This window comes from Solanum stenotomum, chromosome 3, assembly GCF_019186545.1.
Source record: "Solanum stenotomum isolate F172 chromosome 3, ASM1918654v1, whole genome shotgun sequence".
In the NCBI taxonomy this organism is placed as follows: Eukaryota; Viridiplantae; Streptophyta; class Magnoliopsida; order Solanales; family Solanaceae; genus Solanum; species Solanum stenotomum.
This window is the reverse complement of record NC_064284.1, coordinates 23867699-23890300: the sequence shown is the minus strand read 5'-3', so window position 1 is coordinate 23890300 and position 22602 is coordinate 23867699. Positions and strand designations below refer to the sequence as shown.

The 22602-nt window shown below is 33.7% G+C and overlaps 2 protein-coding genes across 2 annotated transcripts; both read left to right on the top strand.

Annotated features, from left to right (window-relative positions):
* Positions 1-5521: 5521 nt before the first annotated feature.
* On the top strand, positions 5522-14590 carry LOC125860746 (uncharacterized). Its single transcript, XM_049540766.1, has 8 exons — positions 5522-6352; positions 10679-10755; positions 10887-11055; positions 11198-11286; positions 11383-11547; positions 11738-11815; positions 13224-13327; positions 14273-14590. The coding sequence occupies exons 1-8, from the start codon at positions 5842-5844 to the stop codon at positions 14376-14378; spliced, it is 1299 nt and encodes a 432-aa protein (XP_049396723.1). The 5' UTR covers positions 5522-5841; the 3' UTR covers positions 14379-14590.
* A 3873-nt stretch (positions 14591-18463) lies between these two features.
* On the top strand, positions 18464-21639 carry LOC125858781 (FT-interacting protein 3-like). The gene is made up of 2 exons (XM_049538582.1): positions 18464-18484; positions 19254-21639. The coding sequence occupies exons 1-2, from the start codon at positions 18464-18466 to the stop codon at positions 21453-21455; spliced, it is 2223 nt and encodes a 740-aa protein (XP_049394539.1). The 3' UTR covers positions 21456-21639.
* The last annotated feature ends 963 nt before the right edge of the window (positions 21640-22602 follow it).

The following is a 22602-nucleotide window of genomic DNA, read 5'->3' as shown; positions in this document are numbered from 1 at the left end:
GGGGTGTAAAAAAATAAAAAATGGAAATTAGAAATATCTTTTAAAAACAACTTTTAATATTTTTTTGGGAGGGGTGGGGGTAGGGGGTGGGGGTAGGGGTGAGGATGGGGTAAAAATATTGAATTTAAAAACAAACTTTAATTTTTATTTTTTTTTGGGTGGTGGTTGGGGGGCTGGTTTGAGGGTAGGGGCCAAATAAATTGATTTTTTCAATAATTTTTTTTTTAATTGGAAGTTGGAAGAGAGTTTTGGAAAATGTTTTCCTTAAGTTTTGAAGGGAAGTCGTTTTCCTTAAATTTGTGGAAAATGAGTTGATTTGGAAAACATTTCCAAAACATTTAACTCAACCAAAAATGAGAAAATTATTTTTGAGTCGAAGCAAGGTTTTGTGATTTCTAACTGCATTTGTGTTGATTATAATGTGATTCAATATATGTATTAGTTTAATTTTTATTTTTCATGCATGATAGTTAATCTTAAGAGACATATACGTTATTATAATAATAATAATATGTGTTTATCTTTAAATTAAAGTAATATATATATATATATATATATATATATATATGAATCATTCAAAACACAAGATCAATATAACATAACAAATAAAGATTCATATTGTGTTCAAGCTGAAAATTATTTATTTGTAATGTGGAATCTAAAGTCATTATTCATGGCAACGTCTGTCCGAGTGTTCGTGGAGAACAATTCAATTCAAAATCAAGCTATTTAAATCTTTAAATCAAAATCAAAACAAAGATTTAAAATCAAGCTATTTAAATACTTGAAGCAAAATCAAATTCAAGCTCAATAAATACTATATTCCTATTGGAAAGTATAAACAGGGTATCATAGAAATTTTAACCAAAGATAAATATTATCACTAGTAGATAATTTATTTTCATCTTAAACCTTTAGCACAGAGATATACACAAACAGCTTTAATTTTATGAAAGGAAAAAAAAATGACTTAAAGCCCATTTGGATAGGCTTAAAAATAGTACCAATTTTTAAGTTAAAAATAAAAAAAGTCAAACTTAAAATGATTTTTAAGTCAAAAAATAAAAAATAGGGAATATTTTAAGTTATTTTTAACCTAGACAAACACTTCCTAACATATTTTAAGTCATTTTTTTAGACTTATTTTAAGTTATTTTTATATTTGTCAAACACTTTCAAAAGTAAAAAACTGATTTAAAAATAGATTTGGCCAACTTTTAAGTCAAATCGAAACACTCTGTTACTAGCATCTTAGAGAATATATAATCCTTTTTTTTTTGTTTAAGAATATAATACTTCCTAGTTCCTACATACAGTGTTAAAAAAAAACCTAGCATACATATGGTTACTTTATTAATAGGAACCTTTTTTACAGGGATATCTTGCTTGCCACACGGGAAAACCATATAGCTACAAGCTTTTGACTTAAATCCTACCAAACAAAGGATTAAATAATAATATTGTCAGAAATAAATATTTTTTCATCATGAATCACTGAAAATTGATGTTATATAACATGCTTTTTTTTAATTTCCTGCTAAACTAGCTCATGGAGAAATGCATGGTGGAAAATAGTTTCTCATTGAAATAATATGAAGTTTTCTAATTTTTTCATATGAAACAATTACTATTTTTTTCTTTTCATACTGATTCAATCAAATATCTATGAGTGAATATTTTTCAATGAAAATTTAAGTGGAAAAATAATTATTTTTAGTAAACATAATATTTAGTGGCAATTAAATTATTATCAATAACTAATTGCCATTAAAAGTTATTTTTGATGTAGTACAATTAATGTGAAATAGAAGGGATAGGTATTACTAATTATTTATAGCAAACATAATATGATAATCTAGAAAAATAAGTTACTCTAATAACATTGAAGTTGGGTGAATGCATTTCATTTTTGTTGGAGATGGGCTGAATCATAGATGAAATCTCTTTCTTTTGAGTGTGTTTTGATATTGGGGTGACAATTAGGTGGGGTGGGCAAATGTAGGTGAATCATGATGGGTTAAGATAATAATTGGATTAAGATTTAATAAAATTTAAATTTGTTTGGGTCGAAACGGGTTAGGTAATGAATTATATAACGATTCAAGATCCAACCCAATTCAATCTAATTTTTATTAAGTTCAGATGTTTTATTTATTCTTTTAAACTATTTTAGTACCTAATAAAATTATTTTATTTTTTATATGACTATATATAATATATCTTGAAAAAAAAAGTTTTAATTTTTTTTTGACAAAATTTCTCATGAGCCAACTCGAATTACATATCAATTCAATTTTTAATGAGTTTAAATAGATTAGATCAAAATGAGTTGAATGAGTTGTGTTTGATTTTTCGTGGCTTTGCTTAGACTACACTCTAATCCTGATTAATAGGTGGGCCGCTCCAAAGGAATAATATCACATTTCTATAATTTTTTAGCAAACAATTTGTCAATTTTAAGCTGGAAATTAATGCAATTTGTCCATTTTGAAAAATATAAATTAAAAGAGGAAAAGGTGCAATTTGTGCATCTCAATTTTATAATATTTTCTAGCTTGCATCACTCATTGTTTTTATGTGATAAAACATATAGATACTTATAAACTAAGATATTTGCCAAATAATTCCTTTTCTTAATCTGATATGTCCCAATCAATTGTCGTTGACAAGTGACAACCAATAATGCAATGCAAATGATTAGTCACTATAATAGTATCCATCTGCCATAAATTATTAACATATGTGATAATGATTATGCTTTAAATAAGTCTTGTAAACTAATTCATGTTAATTGCTAGTTTAAGTGGTGGTTCACTAGTTTAAAATAGTAGCATTTGTTTATTATTGGATAGCTTTAAACTTCTTGAGGTCTTTGAGCGGTTTGGCATTATTAGCTCAAAGGGAAACGTACCTATACTAATTTAAATTCGTATTAGGTAAGATTTATTAAAGGGAGAAATGCCTTTTATTAGAATTTTTTTTAAGTAACTTTATTTTTTGTGGAATTGGAAACCCAATACAAGCCAAACAATTGAAACAAAGACAACAATATATATTTCTTGGTGTTATTTAGAAAGCGGTCGAGGTGGTGTCAATATCGGAGAAGGATTTTCACTAAGGATGTTCAATATATGAAGGAGTAAACACACGAACTATCTAAAGTATGGTTCAACATCTATTATAGTACTATGTATACATAAAAATAATTTAAAATATATATAAATAATGTATTAACCGAGGGGGGGTTTGGATGACCCCCCCTAGCCCCAAGCTAGCTCTACCTACTGTGTGGATTTAACGTGGTTTTGATTGAATTCAACAAGTTTTTTTTACACAATAAATAAATGAAATATTACTAGATTTTAATATACATGATATGGCAATTTCATAATTTTGGTATTACGAATATTACGTTGAATTAAAGAATCAAAAATTCAAAATTTAAATTCTGAATCTGCTAATGAAAGGTGGCATTGTCTATTATGAATAAAGTATTATAATAGCAAATGTAAATGTAACGATTTGCTATACGGTCGTTTTGAGCATTTGGGCTCCTTTCCCTTGAGAAGACTTTTTTCGTTGTTTTATTATGAGAATTTTGATTTGCCGGGATGGATAGTACGATATTTGAGGTAATTGCGTTTTGGAGAAGGAAATCAATTTTAGGATTTTGAGAAATGAAAATTCGGCTAAAGTCAACAAAATGGTAAATGAGCTCAGAATTAAATTTTGACGGTTTCATTAGGTCCAAAATGTGATTTTCAACTTGTGTGGATGGTTTTTGCGGGTCCCAAAAGGCTCGAGAGTGTTTCAAATGCTTGTTGATTAGTATTCCCTTCATTTCATTTTATGTGAGGTAGTTTGACTTGACACAGAGTTTAAGAAAATTTTTTTTTTTTAAAACTTGTGGTCCAAAATGAATAATAGAAATTTGTGTGGCTATAAATCATTTCATTAAAGGTAAAATAGATATTTTATAGTTAAATTGTTACTTAATACATAAATGTGTTATTCTTTTTGGGACGGACTAAAAAGGAAAGTAAGTCACATAAATTGGAAAGAGGGAGTAATATTTAAGTTTAAGGAATATGATTGACCATGATAATATTTTTGTCAAGATGACCTCAGATTAGTGTTTTGAGTATTTTTGTAATCTAGGGCATATTTGATTTGTATCTCGGGGGATTTGAATAAGTTCTGACCGTTGATTCCACGTCTTGGGTTGTTTTGGGCATTGCCGATGGGATTTTCACCATTTCAACTAAGATTTTTGGCTATAAATAGGGAGGTTTTTCCTTCGTTTTTGAATCAATTTTTTCTGCATCTTTTCTTGTGGATATTTGAGGTACTACAATTCCTACAACATATATAATTGTTTTATCGTGAGAGAAAGTAATCCATAACCTTGAATACAATTATGAGATTAAATTCCTTAAGGACACACAATGAACTTTGTATTCTCGGTTAATTCTATTTTTCAGTTTATAATTTTTTTTTTATTTGAAAACATTAGAACAACAATTGATCCTTGTCGAGGTCGTCCCCTTCCCATTCCTTGCAAAAAAAAAATATTTCTTTCTCATTTTTCTCAACTATTAATGGATGAAACAAATCAGACAATTTTGCATAGCTAAGGAATAGATTTAAGCTTTTCCCTTTTTAAACATTTCTTCATTACTTGAAGCATTTAAACTCAGTATTTATTTGAAAATTCTAAGAGTTAAACAAGTATTAATGCCCTGAATTTATTGATGTAATAACAAGCAAGTTGTTACAAGATGTGCACCTTTATCATATTATATATTTCTTCGCCGCGTATGAGAATTTTTCCAAACGGACCGTTTACGCAAGCAAATATGTAACTCTTATTCAACGCGCACACACTTTGCTCTTTATCGTAAACAAAAAGAATAGTATTCAACATATTCTTAAATGACAATCTTGAAAACACCCTTTAACTTGATTAACTGAACTTAAATATATTCAGAATCTTGTTACATGAGTGAAATACACTCCAAATTTTTACCAAGTTTAGAAATATTTTCAACACTTATCTAGACTTTTTATTAAAAACTTTGTATTCCTATAAGAGTTTGGATAGCCTCATATACTCTTACAAGAGTTTAGAAAGTATTTATTGTAAGATCAAAGCTGTATCTAAATTTAGTAAGTCAAGTAGATAAATATTTTTAAGAAACTACTACCTCCGTCCACTTTTCATTGTCAAGTTGCGCTTTTTGAAAGTCAATTTGACTAATTTTTAAAGTTAAATTAGATTATATTAATTCGATATTTTAAACAAAAAAATTAGATATTCAAATGCTATACGAAAAATACTATAAATTGTAATTTTTTTGCCTATCAATATGATGAAAAAATACATTGTAAAATGTTAGTTAAAGTTCTTACAACTTAATTCTAACTAAAAATGAAAATTATGATAATCAAAAGTGAACGAGAGTAGTAATAATTTATGTTATGTTGAAGATATTTGTCTCTAAAAAGAAAGAAAAATTACGTTACACGTTAATGCTTAATGCTTCATCCCCCTAAATCCCCTCTCTGTATAACTCTCTTCTGCTAAAAAGGCACTGTTCTTTTGATCTTTCTCTGATATTTTATTCTTCTGTCAGTATCTGAACATCAATTTTCTTTACGTTTGTTAGATTTAATAGTACTTTTATTTCAAGATTTCTCACTCATCTGACTTCTCTTACAATTTGAACATTTCTTTGTGAGATTCTTGTGTCATACATACCCTATTCTTCATCTTCAAGTAATACCCCATAAAAGCCATTCTTGGATCAATACAAATTACACAATCACCGACTGACCCTTTTGATGGATACTTCTGAGAATGCAAATGGTTCTCCTTCATCTCCCACAAGTTCCAATTTGACGACTTTTGGAGTACAATTCACACCGCTCCGGTTCTTCCAATCCCCTGTTTCCACTTTGCTCGAGTATTCCGGACTCTTTACGGTTCGACCCGATAACCCAGAAACGGACCCTCTTGTAGCTGATGATACTGTTACTACCGACGCTGAATCCAGTAGCAATGTTGGTGGAGGTAATAGTAGCAGTGGGGAGGTTTCAATTAGGATAATTAGTACTGGGGAGAATCAAGGGATAGGGGACGAGTATGAAGATGATGGTGATGAAGGGGGCTCTGTTGAGGAAAGGGGTTCTGGTGTGGACGCGTCGTCCACGGTGCCTGATGATGATGCTGGTAATGCTAGTAGGGATTCTTCGTACCAAAGATTTGATATACAGCAAGTTGCTAGGTGGATTGAGCAGATTCTTCCATTTTCCCTTCTTCTCTTGTTTGTTTTCATACGCCAGCATTTGCAAGGTACATTTTCTTTTCCACTCTCAAAGAAATTGTGGCTATCAGCAATCTGTGTAATGTGCAATATTTAGGTGTAGATGCAGTTTTTTGGGTGATATGCAATCATATTCTTGTATATATGTGTATGCTGTGGCAGATAAGAAGGAATACGCACACATTGAACAAGCAAACTGAGTAACCTTATGTAACAATAGTAACTTCAATATTAATGTATGAACAAGTAAATCTGTATATGGAGGTTATATACATTATCTTAGCATTTGCAAGGCTTGAGTGCCTAGTGAGTACAAATGAAGGTTGGGACTTAGCTCACTAGTGCCATTTATTGGCTGCTTTGCTATCCGCATATCAGGTCTTGGTGTTACAGAAGCCTTTATTGGATATTTTTTCTTTAATTGTTTTTTGGTGTTTCTATGTACTAACAACTGCAATATATTGAGCTATTGATTCTAGGACTGGGACTGTTTCCAGGATAAAGAAATGATACAACAAAAACAACATACCCAGTGAAGTCCCACAAGTGAGGTCTGGGGAGGGTAGAATATACGAGACCTTACCACTACCTCGTGGATATAGAGAGGCTGTTTCCGAAGGACTCTTGACTCAAGTGCAACAAATTCCAGTAAAAACAAAAAGGAGACAATGTAGAGAATATAGCAAATAACAAGAAACATTGCAAAGGTAGCGAAAACAACAATAAAATCACGTGATAATCGAAACACCATAAACAACAACGATACAGGTAAAAAAAAAAAAGACCTACAATTATACACTAGTTCCATCGCAAACGCCAGCCATCCAAAGTAAGACACTACACTACACTACCTACTACTCTTCTACCCTAATGGGAGTCCTCCACACCCTTCTATCTAGCATCATGTCCTCAGTAACCTGAAGCTGCGGCATGTCCTTAGTAACTTGAAACTACGTCATGTCTTGTTTTATCACCTCTCCTCAATACTTCTTCGGCCTACATCTGCCTCTCATTGTGCCCTCTAGAGCCAACCTGCCGTACCTCCTCACTGGTGCATCTAATGCATATCCTCTTTACTTGTCCAAAACATCTCAGTCTCGCTTCCCTCATCTTGTCCACCACGGAGGCCACACCCACCTTATTCCGGATATCCTCATTTCTAAGCTAATCGCTCCTACTCGGACTACACATCCACCTCAATATCTTCATTTCCGCAACATGCATCTTCTGGACATGAGAGTTCTTGACTGACCAACACTCCACCCAATAAAACAAAGTCGGTCTAGCCACCACCTTGTAAATTATTGCCTTTGAGTTTCAGTGGTACCTTTCCATCACACTAGACTCCAGAAGCAAGCCTCCACTTCATCCACACCGCACCAATACATTGTGTGATATCATCGTCGATGTCCACATTCCCCTGGATTATAAACCCAAGACACTTGAATCTATCTCTCTTGGGGATATTTCGTGTGTCAAGCCTCACTTTCATGCCTACCTCATGCTTCGCATCATTGAATTTGCACTCCACATATTCTGTCTTTGTCTTGCTCAACCTAAACCCTATAGCCTCCAAAGTTTGTCTCCACGCCTCTAACTTAGCATTCACTCCATTGCACGTCTCATCAATCATTACTATGTTATCCGCAAATAACAAACACCACGACACCTCATCTTGAGTGTCTCGCGTCAATATATCCATCACCAAGGCAAATAGAAACAGACTAAGAGTCGACCCCTGGTGTAGCCTCCCAAGTCTCCTCCCACTATTCTTACCCGCGTTTTAGCTCTTTCATACGTGTCCTTTATCACCCTAACGTAGGTCATCGGTACACCTTTTGCCTTTCCTCGGGACTTTATCGTAGGCCTTCTCAAGGTCAATGAACACCAGATGTAAGTCCCTCTTCCTTTCTCAATATTTTTTCCATCAGTCTCCTTATAAGATGGATAGCTTATGTGATCGATCACCTATGTATGATTCCAAACTAATTCTCAGGAATAGACACACCCCTTCTCACTCTCATCTCCACCACTCTCTCCCAAACTTTCATAGTGTGACTTAACAATTTTGGATATCACCCATATTCTTGTACAACAAAACTATTGTACTACACCTCTGTTCCTTGGGCATCTTAGCCGTCTGAAAAATAACATTGAACAAGCTAGTTAGCCACTCCAGATCTGCTCTATTCGTGCTCTTCCAAAACTCCATCGGGATCTCATCGTCGCCTTTTCCCTGCTTATTATACTAATAGCACACTTCACTTCCTCAACCTTAATACGCCTACAATACCCGAAGTCCCGAAGTCTCTCAGAATGCTCCAATTCACCCATCATAATGTCTCTGTCCCCTTCTTCGTTCAAAAGGTTGTGAAAGTACGCTTACCATCTTTGCTTAACGAGGGTCTCCTCTGTTAACACCTTGTCGTCTTTGTCCTTGATACACCTCGGTTGATCCAAGTCTTGGGCCTTACTCTCCCTCGCCTTCGCAAGCCTGTACATCTTCTTATCTCCGCCTATATCTCCTAGTTCAATATACAGTCTCTCAAAAGCTACCGTCTTAGCAGCTGTAACCACTAACTTAGCCTCCGTCTTTGCCGCCTTATAAATTTCCCTATTCTCATGTTCCTTGTCTTCATCCATGCAGGCCACCCACTTCGTATACGCAACCTTTTTTGCTTCACTTTGCCTTGAACTTCTCCATTCCACCACCAATCCCTTCGGTATCCACCAAAGTTACCTTTCGACACCCCTAGCACCTCTCTAGCTTTTGTCTAATGCAACCAACTGTCTTTTCCCACATACTTCCTGCATCCTCACTACTCCTCCAAGTTCCCAACGCCCGTCAACTTCTCCACAATTACACGGGAGAGGTTAGGTGTCAACCCCCCCCAATTTAATCATAGGCCAGACATATAACTTCTTCCTCCTCCCTCGCTTAATCTCCAAGTCCATCACCAAAAGCTTATGTTGAGTAGAAAGATTCTCACTCGGAATAACTTTGCAATCCTTACAAAAACCTTTTGTCGCCTTTCCTCATAAGCAAGTAGTCTATCAAAGTCTTTGCCACCACACTACGAAAGGTAAGTGATCATCCTTCTCCAGAAAGCACGAATTAGCAATTACCAACTCAAAAGCTCTAGCAAAATTCAATAGCAAGGTTCCATCATAGTTTCTAACCCCAAAACCACTGTTGACGTGCACATCGTCAAAATAATTAGGACTTGCCCCAATGTGGCCATTGAAATTTCCGCCGATGAAAACCTTCTCGGTGCACGGAGTAACTCCCAGAATCGCATCCAATTCCTCCCTTAAACGCGTTTCATGAAATTAGTTAGGAACTTATATGCTTTTTTTTTGAGAAGTTGTTGAGTATGAAAGGATTTTGATGGTGAAAGTGGTAATGCTTGTTTAATGACCACTCATACTCATTTCGGGAAATTGTGCTGCTTTCAGTGTTTTGGGGTTTCTGTGGTTCTTGAATAGTAACTATAAAGTAATACAGAAATAAATTAGCTCATATATGTACACAGAAAGGTATGGGCCTCTTTATTGCCATTTGTTTGCATTTAGGATTGTCATATGAATCCCATTGCAGTCAGTTTACTGATATTAAATCAGGGAGCATTAAAGCTCTCTGCCTTTCCATATAAATAGGCAGAATAAGGACGGCTGCATAGCTGATGCCTTTTGAAATATAAGGACTTTGAGAGTGTAACTTAGCCTTTGTCTTTCTCCTTCTGTATGCTTAGTTTTTTATTAGGCCACCTCCCTGAGATGTTTAACAGCATATATTTAGTTTTTGCTATCTAACAAGATTTACTAGAGTTGCCGGTGGTACTTTCCCCAGACTGATGCATTTGAAACCAAATGAATCTTACAAAACTTTTAAAAGAAATAGGCATTTTATTTGGGGTGGCTGTTTGATAAATGCTTAGTTTATCAGATAAGAACAAGGTAGATGGGCCACTTGTTGCCTTTGTTACATGGAGAGTGCATTATGATTGACAATTTAAATTGACTCATGCCTGATAAGCTTGGTTCTTTTTCTTTTCTTCTCCTTGGGATATCTCTAAGCTAAACACCATCCCTAAGAGAAGAAAAAAGGTGACTGTATTAGGTTAACCCAAATTGCACTGATGCAAATATTTCCAAACAATTCTTGATTGTCTATTTTCATGTGAAGACTTGGGATTGCTTTTTCAATTGGTTGCAAGTGTTCCTGTCTTATTTCTACCTGTTTCAGATTCATGTATTCTGCTTCTGTTTTTGGAATTGTAAAAACATGTATATCATGTGAACTGTCATTTATGCCAAATCACATTCTTCATTATTTTTCTAATCTCGGAGTGCAGGTTTCTTTGTCACAATTTGGATAACTGCCGTCATGTTCAAGTCAAATGACATTCTTCGGAAGCAGACAGCTTTAAAGGTGCAATATATGCTCCATTTGCTGAATTGTAGTCTGTTTACTTTCTATTGCAACATTCATTTTCATCTATCTTCAATAGAAAGATTAAGGAACACTGAGAATCCTGCCATAATGAATTCTGAATTTTGCAGGGAGAGAGAAAAATAGATGTCCTTGTTGGTTATTTTGTGGTTTTTGTGATACATGTTATTGGAATCTACTGGTGGTATCACAATGATGACCTTTTCTATCCATTACTAATGGTTCCTCCGAAGGTCATCCCACCTTTCTGGCATGCTATTTTCATCATCCTGGTAAATGGTATGGTTCTTGACCTGCCTAGTGCTCCTGTTGCTCACGTATTATATGCAATATACATGCTGTTCTATCCTTTTCTCGGGAGTATAAAGCTGTTACATTAAAGTCTCAGAAAGAATTGATCCTTATTTATTGTTGTTTCCAGATACCATGGTGCGGCAGGCAGCAATGGCTTTGAAGTTGGTGCTGCTTATGTATTACAAGAATGGCAGGGGCCACAACTTTCGTAGACAGGTAGAGTATAAAGCAGTTTCTGATGTGGTTAATTTAGTGATTTTTCTCCCATTTTATTTTTTTTTGCAAGAAAATTGAACTCCGTTTGTCTTGTAGGGTCAAATCCTGACTCTGGTGGAGTACATGCTGTTGTTATACCGTGCCTTGTTACCAACTCCTGTATGGTATAGATTCTTTCTCAATAAAGAATATGGAAGCCTTTTCTCATCACTGACAACGGGATTGTACTTAACGTTTAAGCTTACCTCCATTGTTGAGAAGGTAAGGTCTTTCTAGAACTAATCTTATTCTGCTGAACAAATCTTGTTTTTCCTTAATGATATCAAGTTTTTCATGGGAAACCTCCCCTCTTCCCACACTACCTCAATATTTTGTGTTTTTCGAAAATATGTTTTTGGCATTGGTTCTTCCTGCTCTCCTTTGTACTCACTAGTCAGTTTATGTTGTTTAGGTAAAATCATTCTATACTGCTTTGAAGGCATTGTCAAAAAAGGAAGTCCATTATGGGTCTCATGCCACACCTGAGCAGGTATAATGTCGTTACTTCTTTGCTCCCTGCTTGTTAATACTTATTCTTAGGAGCAATGATATTTACAACAAGGAGGTGTCAGATATTTGAAAACTTTACTTGTTAGAAATGTAACAAATACTACACATTATTACCCCTTTCTTGGAGAATGATGGGGTTTTGTTCGAGGGTTGTTATTCTTTTCGTTCTTCTGTGGTTTGATAAGAAGTTTTATTGTCATTTCCCATCAACTTCCCATTGCTTCAGTAGAGTGCTGGAGCAATTCTATTACTTTAATGATTGACCAGTTTATGCTTTTTATCAGTTTTTCCAAGTGCGTCCAACTTGATAAAATTGAAGTTGTGTTACAAATGCTAAAATACGTTCTAAATTTCTTCTTTGTTGGCCTTATACATGCACACAACAGTGTGTTGACAAGCTTTGTGTTAACAAAGAAGCAATATAAAATTTATTCCATCTGTTCTAGCTTATGTGACATTATTTCCTTATTAATCCGTTCCAAAAAGAACGACCCGTTTCTATACCTAAAAAAATTAACATTACACTTGATGAGAACTTTTCATATCCAGACAAATGTTATGGCATGTCTGGCCGTTAGTTTTAAAAGTTCGTAGTAACACAAATGATATGGCATGTTTAAGACCACAAGTTTCAAAACTCTTCATTTTTTTCTTTGACTCCGTGCCGATTCAAACTAATGTCAAATAAATTGAAATAGAGGGAGTATCTGATGATTATAAAATGGTGCATATTCTTATTTGATTTGGCTTTACTCTAAGGAAAGTTAACCGTGAATCTCCAAGTAGATGAAATTGTTTCAACACTGAAATGACCATTCCATCCCTAGTTCATGCATCCAAACAAGCAGGGCACGCCAAAGCAAATATGTTAACATTTTGTTGTGTAGAGGCCTCATGCTTTAATTATGTTAATAGGATATTTCTGGATTTTGTCTTTGTTACATATCCAAGTCAAGATTGTGGAGAGTGTGATTTGAAATCTAGAATCATCAAATTCAGAAGTAATTGTTGAGTTAAAGCTAGGACTTCTCTAGAAAATAAATAGTTTCAGCTAGAAGTATTTTAGAAAGCCGTCTTTGGCTTAATATAAGTTGGTAATCTTAAGGATAACGCTGGATTTTTTCAAGCTGAAATTTCAGGATTTTTCTCTTTTTTCTAGCTATTCCTTGGGTTAATTTGTTAATTGCAATCAGTAGCTCCCTAGAAGTAGCTGGAACGTGGAAGGCTAATTTGTCTGTTTTCCGTAGAGGTAGTGATAAAGTTGGAGCAGTAAGATATCTTTTTTTTAGAGGGAGGGGGAGAATCGTTCCGTTATACATTTTCTTTATAGATTTTGATTTTTACTTGAAAGCTCTTGTGTGATCTCTGCTTTTAAAATGTTTATCCAGGTGAATGCGGCTGGTGATCTGTGCGCTATTTGCCAGGAGAAGATGCATGCACCAATTTTGTTACGTTGCAAACACCTCTTCTGTGAAGACTGTGTCTCAGAATGGTAAGTATTTCTGAAGCACTTTCTGCAGGAAACCCCCCTCTAGTTTGATAAATGCATTTCCAAGTGCTTTGCATATACTATTTTTTCTAACATAACAAGAATGAAGTGACTTTATTTTTAACATTGTCAATTATCTTGTGTGTGTCAGTCCTAATTTTGAAGGGGGTCACTTTTATTCAAGAATTTTTACTTGAATGGAAAAAATTAGAAACTGTCAGTATTTATTTTTGGATATTTCCTTCTGCTATTATTAGAATAAAATTTGGATAGAGAAGTTTGATGCTATAATGCAAATTATTCTAAGAGGAAGCATGGAAAATCCAAGGTGGTTTGTTTTATGTAACTATTGCTATGTTTGCTGATCATGGATAACTTGGCAATGCATTTCTTTTTTTGTAATTGGCCTAATTGTTTTTGATGTTTGAGCTGATGTTTTTTATCTTTCTGGCTGCGTACTTTGTTACTTTATTTTTTTCTCTACTGCAAATTTCTTTTCTTTCCTTCCATCAAAATTTAAGAAACTGAAGGTATATTTTTATCTGTGCGGTGGACTTTTCACCTCAAAATACATCGTTTATCTCTTACTTTCTTATCTGGACCATTAGGCATTGCCAGTGGCAGATGTAGTCTGTCAATTGTGCAAACTATATGCATACTAGGTAAACCAGAAAAAAGAAACGGAGAAACAAACAGCAGCATTAATATGCATGATTCGCAGAGTAGAAACTTTTCATTCAAAAAAGTTGATGCTGTACATGAAACAGAAACAGATGAACAATTTATTGATTTATTGTCTTCCCACTTCATTTATCACCAACTTCTTTGCTTTATTTCATGGTTGCTACAATACATCTTATAAATGTGGAGAAGACCTATATATCTACATATTGCTACCACAGTTGGTGTCCTGTAATTACTGAACAGCTTCATTCATCTTCTCATCAGGTTTGAAAGAGAAAGAACATGCCCTCTGTGCAGAGCATTGGTCAGACCGGCTGATCTAAGATCGTTTGGTGATGGATCCACTAGCCTTTACTTCCAGTTATTCTAGACTACATATTAATTAGCCTACGCCAAAGTAAATATCTGTCCACCTGATATTACTGGATTCTGGGGGTTGCCCTGTTAAGGTTTCTGCCAGAATGCAGCATTAAAGTAAAAACAGGCTATACTCTTCATTCGTGCAGATTCTTTGAGGAAGATATACACATCTACTCCCATATCGTACATAATTTTTTCCCCCCTACTGTGAAGTCAAGAGATGAGATGTGTTCCCTGTAATACTTTCCAAAAAGGGAAAAAAATAGAAAGAAAGCAAATGTATGTAGTATCACAATTTCTTAACCTTAGAGCTTGAATTTTTGTTTCAGTCTCTTGTTTTTTTTTTTTTCAAATGCCAAAAGGCATTATGTCTTGAATTATATAACACATAAAGTTGGTTCTATATTGCACTAAGCAGTGAGTCTGGAATCTGGGGATGGAGTTTTAGTTTATTTTACAAGTTGTCCTCTGACTTGTGCATTGCAACAACATTTCGATTTACGAATTTGAGAAATCCAAGTCACATCAAAAGCGAGGGTAAAATTAAAAGGTGTGAATGATCCTATTGGTAATTCCATAGAGGAATTTGTTAGGTTGTATGATTCTGTTGAGGATTTGAAGACTACTAATCCAACAACTGCTGTAATTTGTAGGACATTGAAGAATATAATTTTTTAAAAAAGGGGCAAATTAAACATAATGTCCATTAGATTATATTTCTTACACAAAAAAATTGCATAAATGGTCATTCAACCCTTTTTATTGATGATAAACATTAAGTTGTTTATCATATTATTATTTTACTTTATTCTTTATATATATATATATATATTTCATGTTTATTATAATAGTGCAATATCTTTATCTCCTCAATTGAAAAACTAAATTCAATTAGGACCCACAATTGTGGATTTTGAAGAGTGCTAATATCTTCCATTTGAAATCACTTAAACCATTACTTAAAATATAATGATTTTCTAGACTAATTGTTAATGAATAAGTTTTCAAATTTTCTTAAAATCGGGTGGCGATTCTTAATTTTTTCTTAAAATTATTTTAAATTGATTTTTGGAGTCCCCACGACATTATGCCTTATTTGAAAAAAATAAGGATGTCGTCAACAATGAGAATGCTTCTTTTTTTTTCGATTCTATATTATTTGTATAAGATCATGTGATTAAAATCATATTTAACAATAAGGAAATGGAACAATGGAAGAATAACAAGCAGAATTATTAAATATAATTTAGATTCTCAAGTAGCTAGATATTTCAATAATTAAACTCAAAAAATTATGTTTGAAAAACAAAGGTAAGAAAAACTTTATTTCATGTGGTATATAATTTTAATACAACATTTTAAAATAGCAATATAACTTATAAAATAATACTAAACCAAATTCTCTATTTATAAGTTACAAAAATTTCAAGCAACCAATTAACTCCTACTTAAGAAAATATATTAAATTATCACATTTGAGATGCCATCAATATTCTTGGATCCAACTCAAGTTTGAATTAATTTATGTTATTTATAATTTTATATGATAGAAATAAATCAAATCACATTTATTTTATAAATTTAAATAATGAAGCAACTTTCAGTCATAAAATAAGGGAGTATTATATAAAAGGAAAAAGGACAAACATACTTCTGTATTATTATAAAATGATATTTAAATAATTTTCGTTGTATGTTTAAGATATTTGTGATTTTACCGTCTAATATTTGGAATAAATATATTCTTTGAATTGGTGAAAGGACACATGTTATAATCTTAACGACTTACTTAAAATTTATTTAATTTACACTCACAATTAAAAAAATCCACCAAAATAATTTTAAAAACCAACCTGGATAATTTAAAACTCACACTTGAATGATAAAAAAATGACACTTTTCAATTACATAAATCGTATTGGGAATAACAACTGTACGCTCACAATATAATTTCCGTAATCAAACAGTGCCATTTTTTAAAAGCTAAATGATTGATTATTTATTTGTTTAATCAAATCTAAAATAAGTGTGTGGACAATAACGACTCAATAGAATATGAATAAACCCAAAATTTAAAAAATATGTATTATGTTTATTTAATTTTATATATATTATTCCATAAATTATTAAAATATATGAAAGTTGATTATAATTTGATAATTGATTTTTGACAATGTAATTTTTTTTGTAATAACTCGTAAGGTAGGAGTATACATATATAAATTATTGGAAGTTATATAACTTCACAAATGTTTATATCTTAGATAAATTCTTGTTAATTTTAGTTTAGGAAACTTTTTCAATTGAGTAAATTGCTATACAAATTATCAAAATTATTTTAGAAGTAGTAGAAATATTTAAAAATAAAATTAAGACTTAACATTATTATGTTAATTAGAGTATCATTTTTACTTATAAATATTTTGTATTACTTTTAATTACAAAACAGATCTAAATCTTCAATATTGTAATGATTGTTATGCTTTAGAAGACATTCAAAGTTAAGACAATGTCTTTTTAGACTTTTTATTTGATAATCTAATTAGTTTGAACTTGAAATATTTAAGAAGACACCTCAAAGAATTGAAGATCGAAAATCTTACAAAGTCAATATCAAAACATGATTGATTTAAATTGAAGTGAATTAGATAAATTTAAAAAGTATAAAGTAATTGAAATTTAATTGCCCACAACTTTAAATTATAATTATATCAATTTTATTTTAAGAAAATAGTAAAAAATTAAAAATATGTACCTAATGATTGATAAAAGCTTGACAAGAAACTATTACATTATTTATATTTATACATATTAACATTGAATAATTTTGATGCCTTATTTTTCGGGGGCCTAAAGTGTGGTGAGCTTGGTGAAAGAAAGAGTCTTTCTTTCTAGGGTATATATTCTACTATAATGAATGGGCAAATCTCTATGATGATGTATAGATTAACTAATCAAATTTTGATGGTCAGACTCCGTTATTCTTGCAGGTATTATCAAATTAATTTCATTCAGCTTGGTAGAACGCGGGTCTCCAAATTCTGATGTTGTAGATTCAAATCCTATAGAGTGTGATTTTTTTTCTTCTTAGATCGGATTAAAATGAAATAGATTTATTGAATAACTTTTACAATAATTGAAATTTGACCTCCTGTGTCGGCTCGTCCCCAAGAGGCGTGTGTAATAACCTAAAAGTTGTCCAGCCCTAAACAAGACAAGAAACTTCTTAGGCTTCTACGTATAGAAAAGAAACATCAAACATTTACTTGGAAAACATGTTAGCTTCAGTGACTTTATAATTGAGCCGCCCATGAAAACAAATTTCTTATTTTCTTATGACACGATACACAAATCTAGATTCAGTCAAATCTAGATTCTTGTAATTATGATTCAAGTAAAGAACAAATAAGACTGTTTATTTCAGACTTTAAGATCAATCTTTTTAAGTGATTGACTCGGTTCTTTTAAATTGTTTCTCATTATTAACAAACAGTAACAAAGATAAAATACGACCTTGTTTTTATAGCAAGAGTAATTGATTATTGTTAAAATATTTTAGTAAATAAATGCATATAAGAAGATAATAAAAATTATGCGAGGTTGTTTATGATTATGATTAATCCGTAAAATAAATAAAGTGAATGATTAAATAATGCTAAAAGTTATTGATTTCAAATTTAGACAATGAATTAAACTTATATATTAATTTATTTTTCGTAAGTACTAACTATGTTAATTTGACGAGGTATGACATATGCTAATACTTTTTCATATAAATGTTATAAATATCAATCCACAACAAGTTAAATCTTGAATTATTCAATAAGCTTATATATTTGTAATTATGTTTATCAACTTATTAAACTATATATTTAGGGGTGAATTTATTAGCAAAAATTAGGGTACATGAATTTGGGATCGCTTTGTAATATATATATTATTTGCATTAACTCATACTAAAAGAAGACTAAACAATACACTTTGATTGAAAGTTTAATTATTTAGCTAGGGATGAATTCTCACAAAATACATCTTCTTCTTTTTTAAATGGTGTACCAGTGCTAGCTAGCTAGATATACTAGCTATTTTATAACAATGGAAAAGTATTGGAAAGAAGTAAAGAAAAACAACAAAGACCCTATCCCTTTCAATGAAAGTCACTTCCTACCAACCTGGTTATTATGCAATTGTTTCACCCTTAATCATATGTTTTGGTTCCCGTGGGTATTGAGAAGATCTTGTTGTGAACGCCACTTCAAGTGGGCCTATAATGTATGATCCAAATTTAATTGGGGCTCCAATGCAGATTTCGAACACTGCAAAAACCGAAAAATGAAAGTGACTTCCAAGAAATATTTTTAGAGGAAAACTTTACTTCCATTAAATATCTTGTGCTTATATTGACCATGTTGTTCATTACTATAGTCTATATACAGTATGCTATTTTTCCAGTTGGGAGAATTATTTTATCAAAATTTTGTTCAATATTGTTGCTCCAAAACAAATTGAATTGGATTTATAGAACTCAAGTTTTGTGTCTGAAATTTTTTATGTGTGCAGGATTGAAGCATTCAGATCAAATAGTTCTGCCAGTTTTCTAAGGTTCTGTTCTCTCTATTTAGCCCTTGAGTACTTCCATTTGTGCCTAAAGATTTGTTTTTGTTTTCTTATTTTTGGTTACCTTGTCTAAGCCCGTCTTTTGGTTTGTGAATATTAACGTTGTATTGAGTTGTCCCTCTTTGCTAGTAACTTCTGAGATCCTTTTAGTTTTGGTTATTGATCAATGTAGTATTAGAAAGGTTTTGACTTTGGGTAATCTGAGTGACAAAAAGTAGAAACAACAAGAAAAAAAGAAAATTCATTCAAGAAGATTAGGGGTTATTAGCTTGAACAAATGCAATACCTTTTTGTCCGGGTGGTGAAGACTGGAGATTTACCTACAAAACATCTTACAGGTAGGCTTGATCCTTATGTTGAGGTTAAACTTGGGAATAATAAGGATAAGACTCGTCATTTCGAGAAGACTACAAATCCTGAATGGAATCAGATGTTTGTTTTCTCCCATGATAGGATTGAGGCTTCTTTACTTGAGGTGACTGTGAAAGATAGGGATTTTGTAAATGATGATTTTGTTGGTGGACATATGTTTGATTTGTTTGAGATCCCAAAACTGGTTGCCCAAGAGTACTTGGTTCCTCAGTGGTATAGATTGGAGGATAGAAGAGGGTATAAGGTCAAAGGGGAGTTGCTTTTGGCTCTTTGGATGGGTACTCAAGCTGAAGAAATCTTTCCTGAAGCTTGGCATTCAGATGATGCTAGTAGTGCTGATGTCATGGCAAATATAAGATCTAAAGTGTACCTCTTGCCAAAGCTCTGGTACCTGAGAGTTGATGTGTTTAAGGCACAGGACTTGATTCCAAGTGATGAATATAGGCTTCCAGAAGTTTTCGTAATGGCCAGCCTTGGAAATCAGTCACGTCGTACAAAGGTTACCAATAGAGAGAGTTTCAATCCTGTATGGGACGAGTCTTTGATGTTTGTAGCAGTTGAACCATTTGATGTATTGATTTTGAGTGTGGCAGATAAAGGTGCGTCAGACAAGTATGAGGTTCTTGGAAGGTGTGTGGTTCCTTTGTCAGATGTGGAAATGAGGTTGGATGAGAAACCTGTGAGATGTCTGTGGTATGAATTTGTGAAGCAGGTTACAATTAGGGGAGAAAAGGAGGAGAAAATCAGGTCTGTTGGCAATATTCTCATGAGTATTAGTCTGGAGGGAGGTTACCATGTTCTGGACAAGTCTACCTGTGACAGTAGTGATCTTAGAACAACGGCAAAACAATTGTGGAAGTCCAGTGTTGGTGTCCTTGAATTGGGTATTCTGAATGCTCAGGCCCTCAAGCCAATGAAGAGAAGAGATGGGCAAGCAACTACAGATGCCTATTGTGTTGCCAAATATGGGGTGAAGTGGGTTACAACTAGGACAATTACCGATAGCCTTTCTCCCACGTGGAATGAGCATTACACTTGGGAAGTATTTGACCCTTGCACTGTTTTAACTATAGGTGTATTTGATGATAGCAATCTGCAAGGAGGAGATAAAGTTGAAGGTGTAAAGGACTCCAGGATTGGAAAAGTTAGGATTCGTCTGTCCACTCTTCAAACAGACAGAGTCTATGCACGTTCTTATCAGCTAATGCTCTTCGATAATACTGGGGTGAGAAAGACAGGTGAAATTTACTTGACTGTACGTTTTATTTGCTCATCGTCGTTGAATACAACATATATGTACTCTCAGCCACTGTTACCGAAGATGCACTATCTGCAGAATTTATCAATAGCAGATGAATCCTACTTGAGGCATCACGCCCAACAGATTATCATTATGAGACTAAAATGTGCTGATCCACCTATGGGGAAAGAGGTAGTGGAGTATATGTTAGAAACCGGCCCTTCCATGTGGAGTATAAGAAAATCCAGGGTTAACTTTTTCAGGCTTATGGCTATTTTAGAGGCTGTAGCAAAAAGATTTGATCATATATGTAACTGGAGAAACCCCATTATAACTTTTCTGATCCATATCTTGTTCATCATACTGGTACTAAATCCAAAACTTATTCTACCTACTTTTTTTCTCTCTCTCTCCTTGATCAGTATTTGGAACTACAGAAAAAAGCCAATGCATCCCCCACTCACAGATATTTGTCTTTCATGTGCTGATACTGCTCTTCCTGATGAATTATCTGAGGAATTTGATGGTTTTCCCACTTCATTTTCTCCTGATATCGTCAGCATGAGGTATGACCGTCTGAGAATGATTGCAGCGACAATCCAGACTGTGGTTGGTGACTGGGCTACTCAAGGGGAGAGGCTTCTATCTTTGCGGAGCTGGAGAGACCCTAGGGCAACAGCAGTGTTTCTGATTTTCTGCTTGGTTTCTTCCATTTTGTTCATTGTCACGCCTTTCCGAGTTGTGGCACTCTTGACTGGATTCTATACATTGAGACATCCGTGGTTCCGCTTCAAGCTTCCGTCTATGACACTTAATTTCTTCAGAAGATTGCCTACCAGCACAGACTGCATGCTATGAGATCTCTATGCTATTTTTCCCCTTGAGTCTGAACTCCAAGAAAATGATGTGTCACACTAGCAAATAAGTGGGGCTTTTCTTCTTAAACTTTATCCCCTTCACCTAGTTGTAAAGTATAAGTCCTTGTGTGTGCAATCCCCTCTGAAACTAAAAGTCCTGTGGATTTGTTCTTATTTATTCCTCAAGTCTGTTGAAACCTGGCTGTCTGATGCAACTCAATATCTAGTAGTTAGTAGGTTCTTTCTTTTGAAATGTTCTCCAGGCTCAATTTAAAGCGATTTCGCTGTTGAAGTTGAAATCTCTTTTTCTTGTGGTCATAATGTGTTTCAATCCCGTGAAACATGTTATCTTCTACTCCTATTTCACATTTGTACATATCAGACTCCAAAACAAGTTTTTTTCTAAGTGAAGTTATAAGTTCTGTTGATACGGTACCACGTATGGTTGTTCCTCAGTTGGAAGGATTAGAAGTTCAAAAGGAGATGGGTATTTCGTGAACTTAGATTGAGATGAGCATTTGAGAGTCACATCTATTTCGTCCATCTACAACAGAATCAAAGTGTATGGATCTTAATGATATGGTTATTGGTTAGGAGCATCCCATTGTGTTATATCTGTTCACAATAAGTTGTTATCCATATATTGATATGCCAACACCCCCCCCCCCCCCCCCCCCCCCCCCCCCCTTTAATTTTTATGACCGTGGTGTCTGGGCCAGCTTTCGCACACCTCGATTAATTCCACGGGATGCCACCTCCACCATCACTAGGTATCAAGTAACTTTGTCCACCAAGGCTAGGACAGATGGGAAGAATCACCTAGTATTTTTTGTCTCCACTGAGTTTTGAACCTGAGACCTCAGAGTTCTCAACCACTTCATTGACCACTAGGTCACACCCTTGGGTGCGTTATGCCAACCCGCCTTTCCCAAACCATTTGCATAATTATCAATGGAAGAGATAATCTGGATAAACCAGTGCAGAAAGTGGTGGAGAAAGTAGCAGTGATGAGAACTTTCGTAGTATTCAAGTTTGTTTTCAGAGGTGGGTTACTATGGATTAATCAAGAATGACCAGGAAGAAAATTCGAAAGATTCGTACGTATGGATCTACTGCTTTGGATGCCTGTGGAGTTGTTTACTTCTCCA

What these genes read in the sequence shown, in the direction of transcription:
- LOC125860746 (XM_049540766.1), top strand. Translation starts at nt 5,842, where the DNA reads ATGGATACTTCTGAGAATGCAAATGGTTCTCCTTCATCTCCCACAAGT. An exon ending in GCCACAACTTTCGTAGACAG is followed by an intron (nt 11,287 to 11,382) that starts GTAGAGTATAAA and finishes TTTGTCTTGTAG; the next exon opens with GGTCAAATCCTGACTCTGGT. An exon ending in TTACCTCCATTGTTGAGAAG is followed by an intron (nt 11,548 to 11,737) that starts GTAAGGTCTTTC and finishes TATGTTGTTTAG; the next exon opens with GTAAAATCATTCTATACTGC.
- LOC125858781 (XM_049538582.1), top strand. Translation starts at nt 18,464, where the DNA reads ATGGAAAAGTATTGGAAAGAA. An exon ending in TGGAAAAGTATTGGAAAGAA is followed by an intron (nt 18,485 to 19,253) that starts GTAAAGAAAAAC and finishes AGGGGTTATTAG; the next exon opens with CTTGAACAAATGCAATACCT.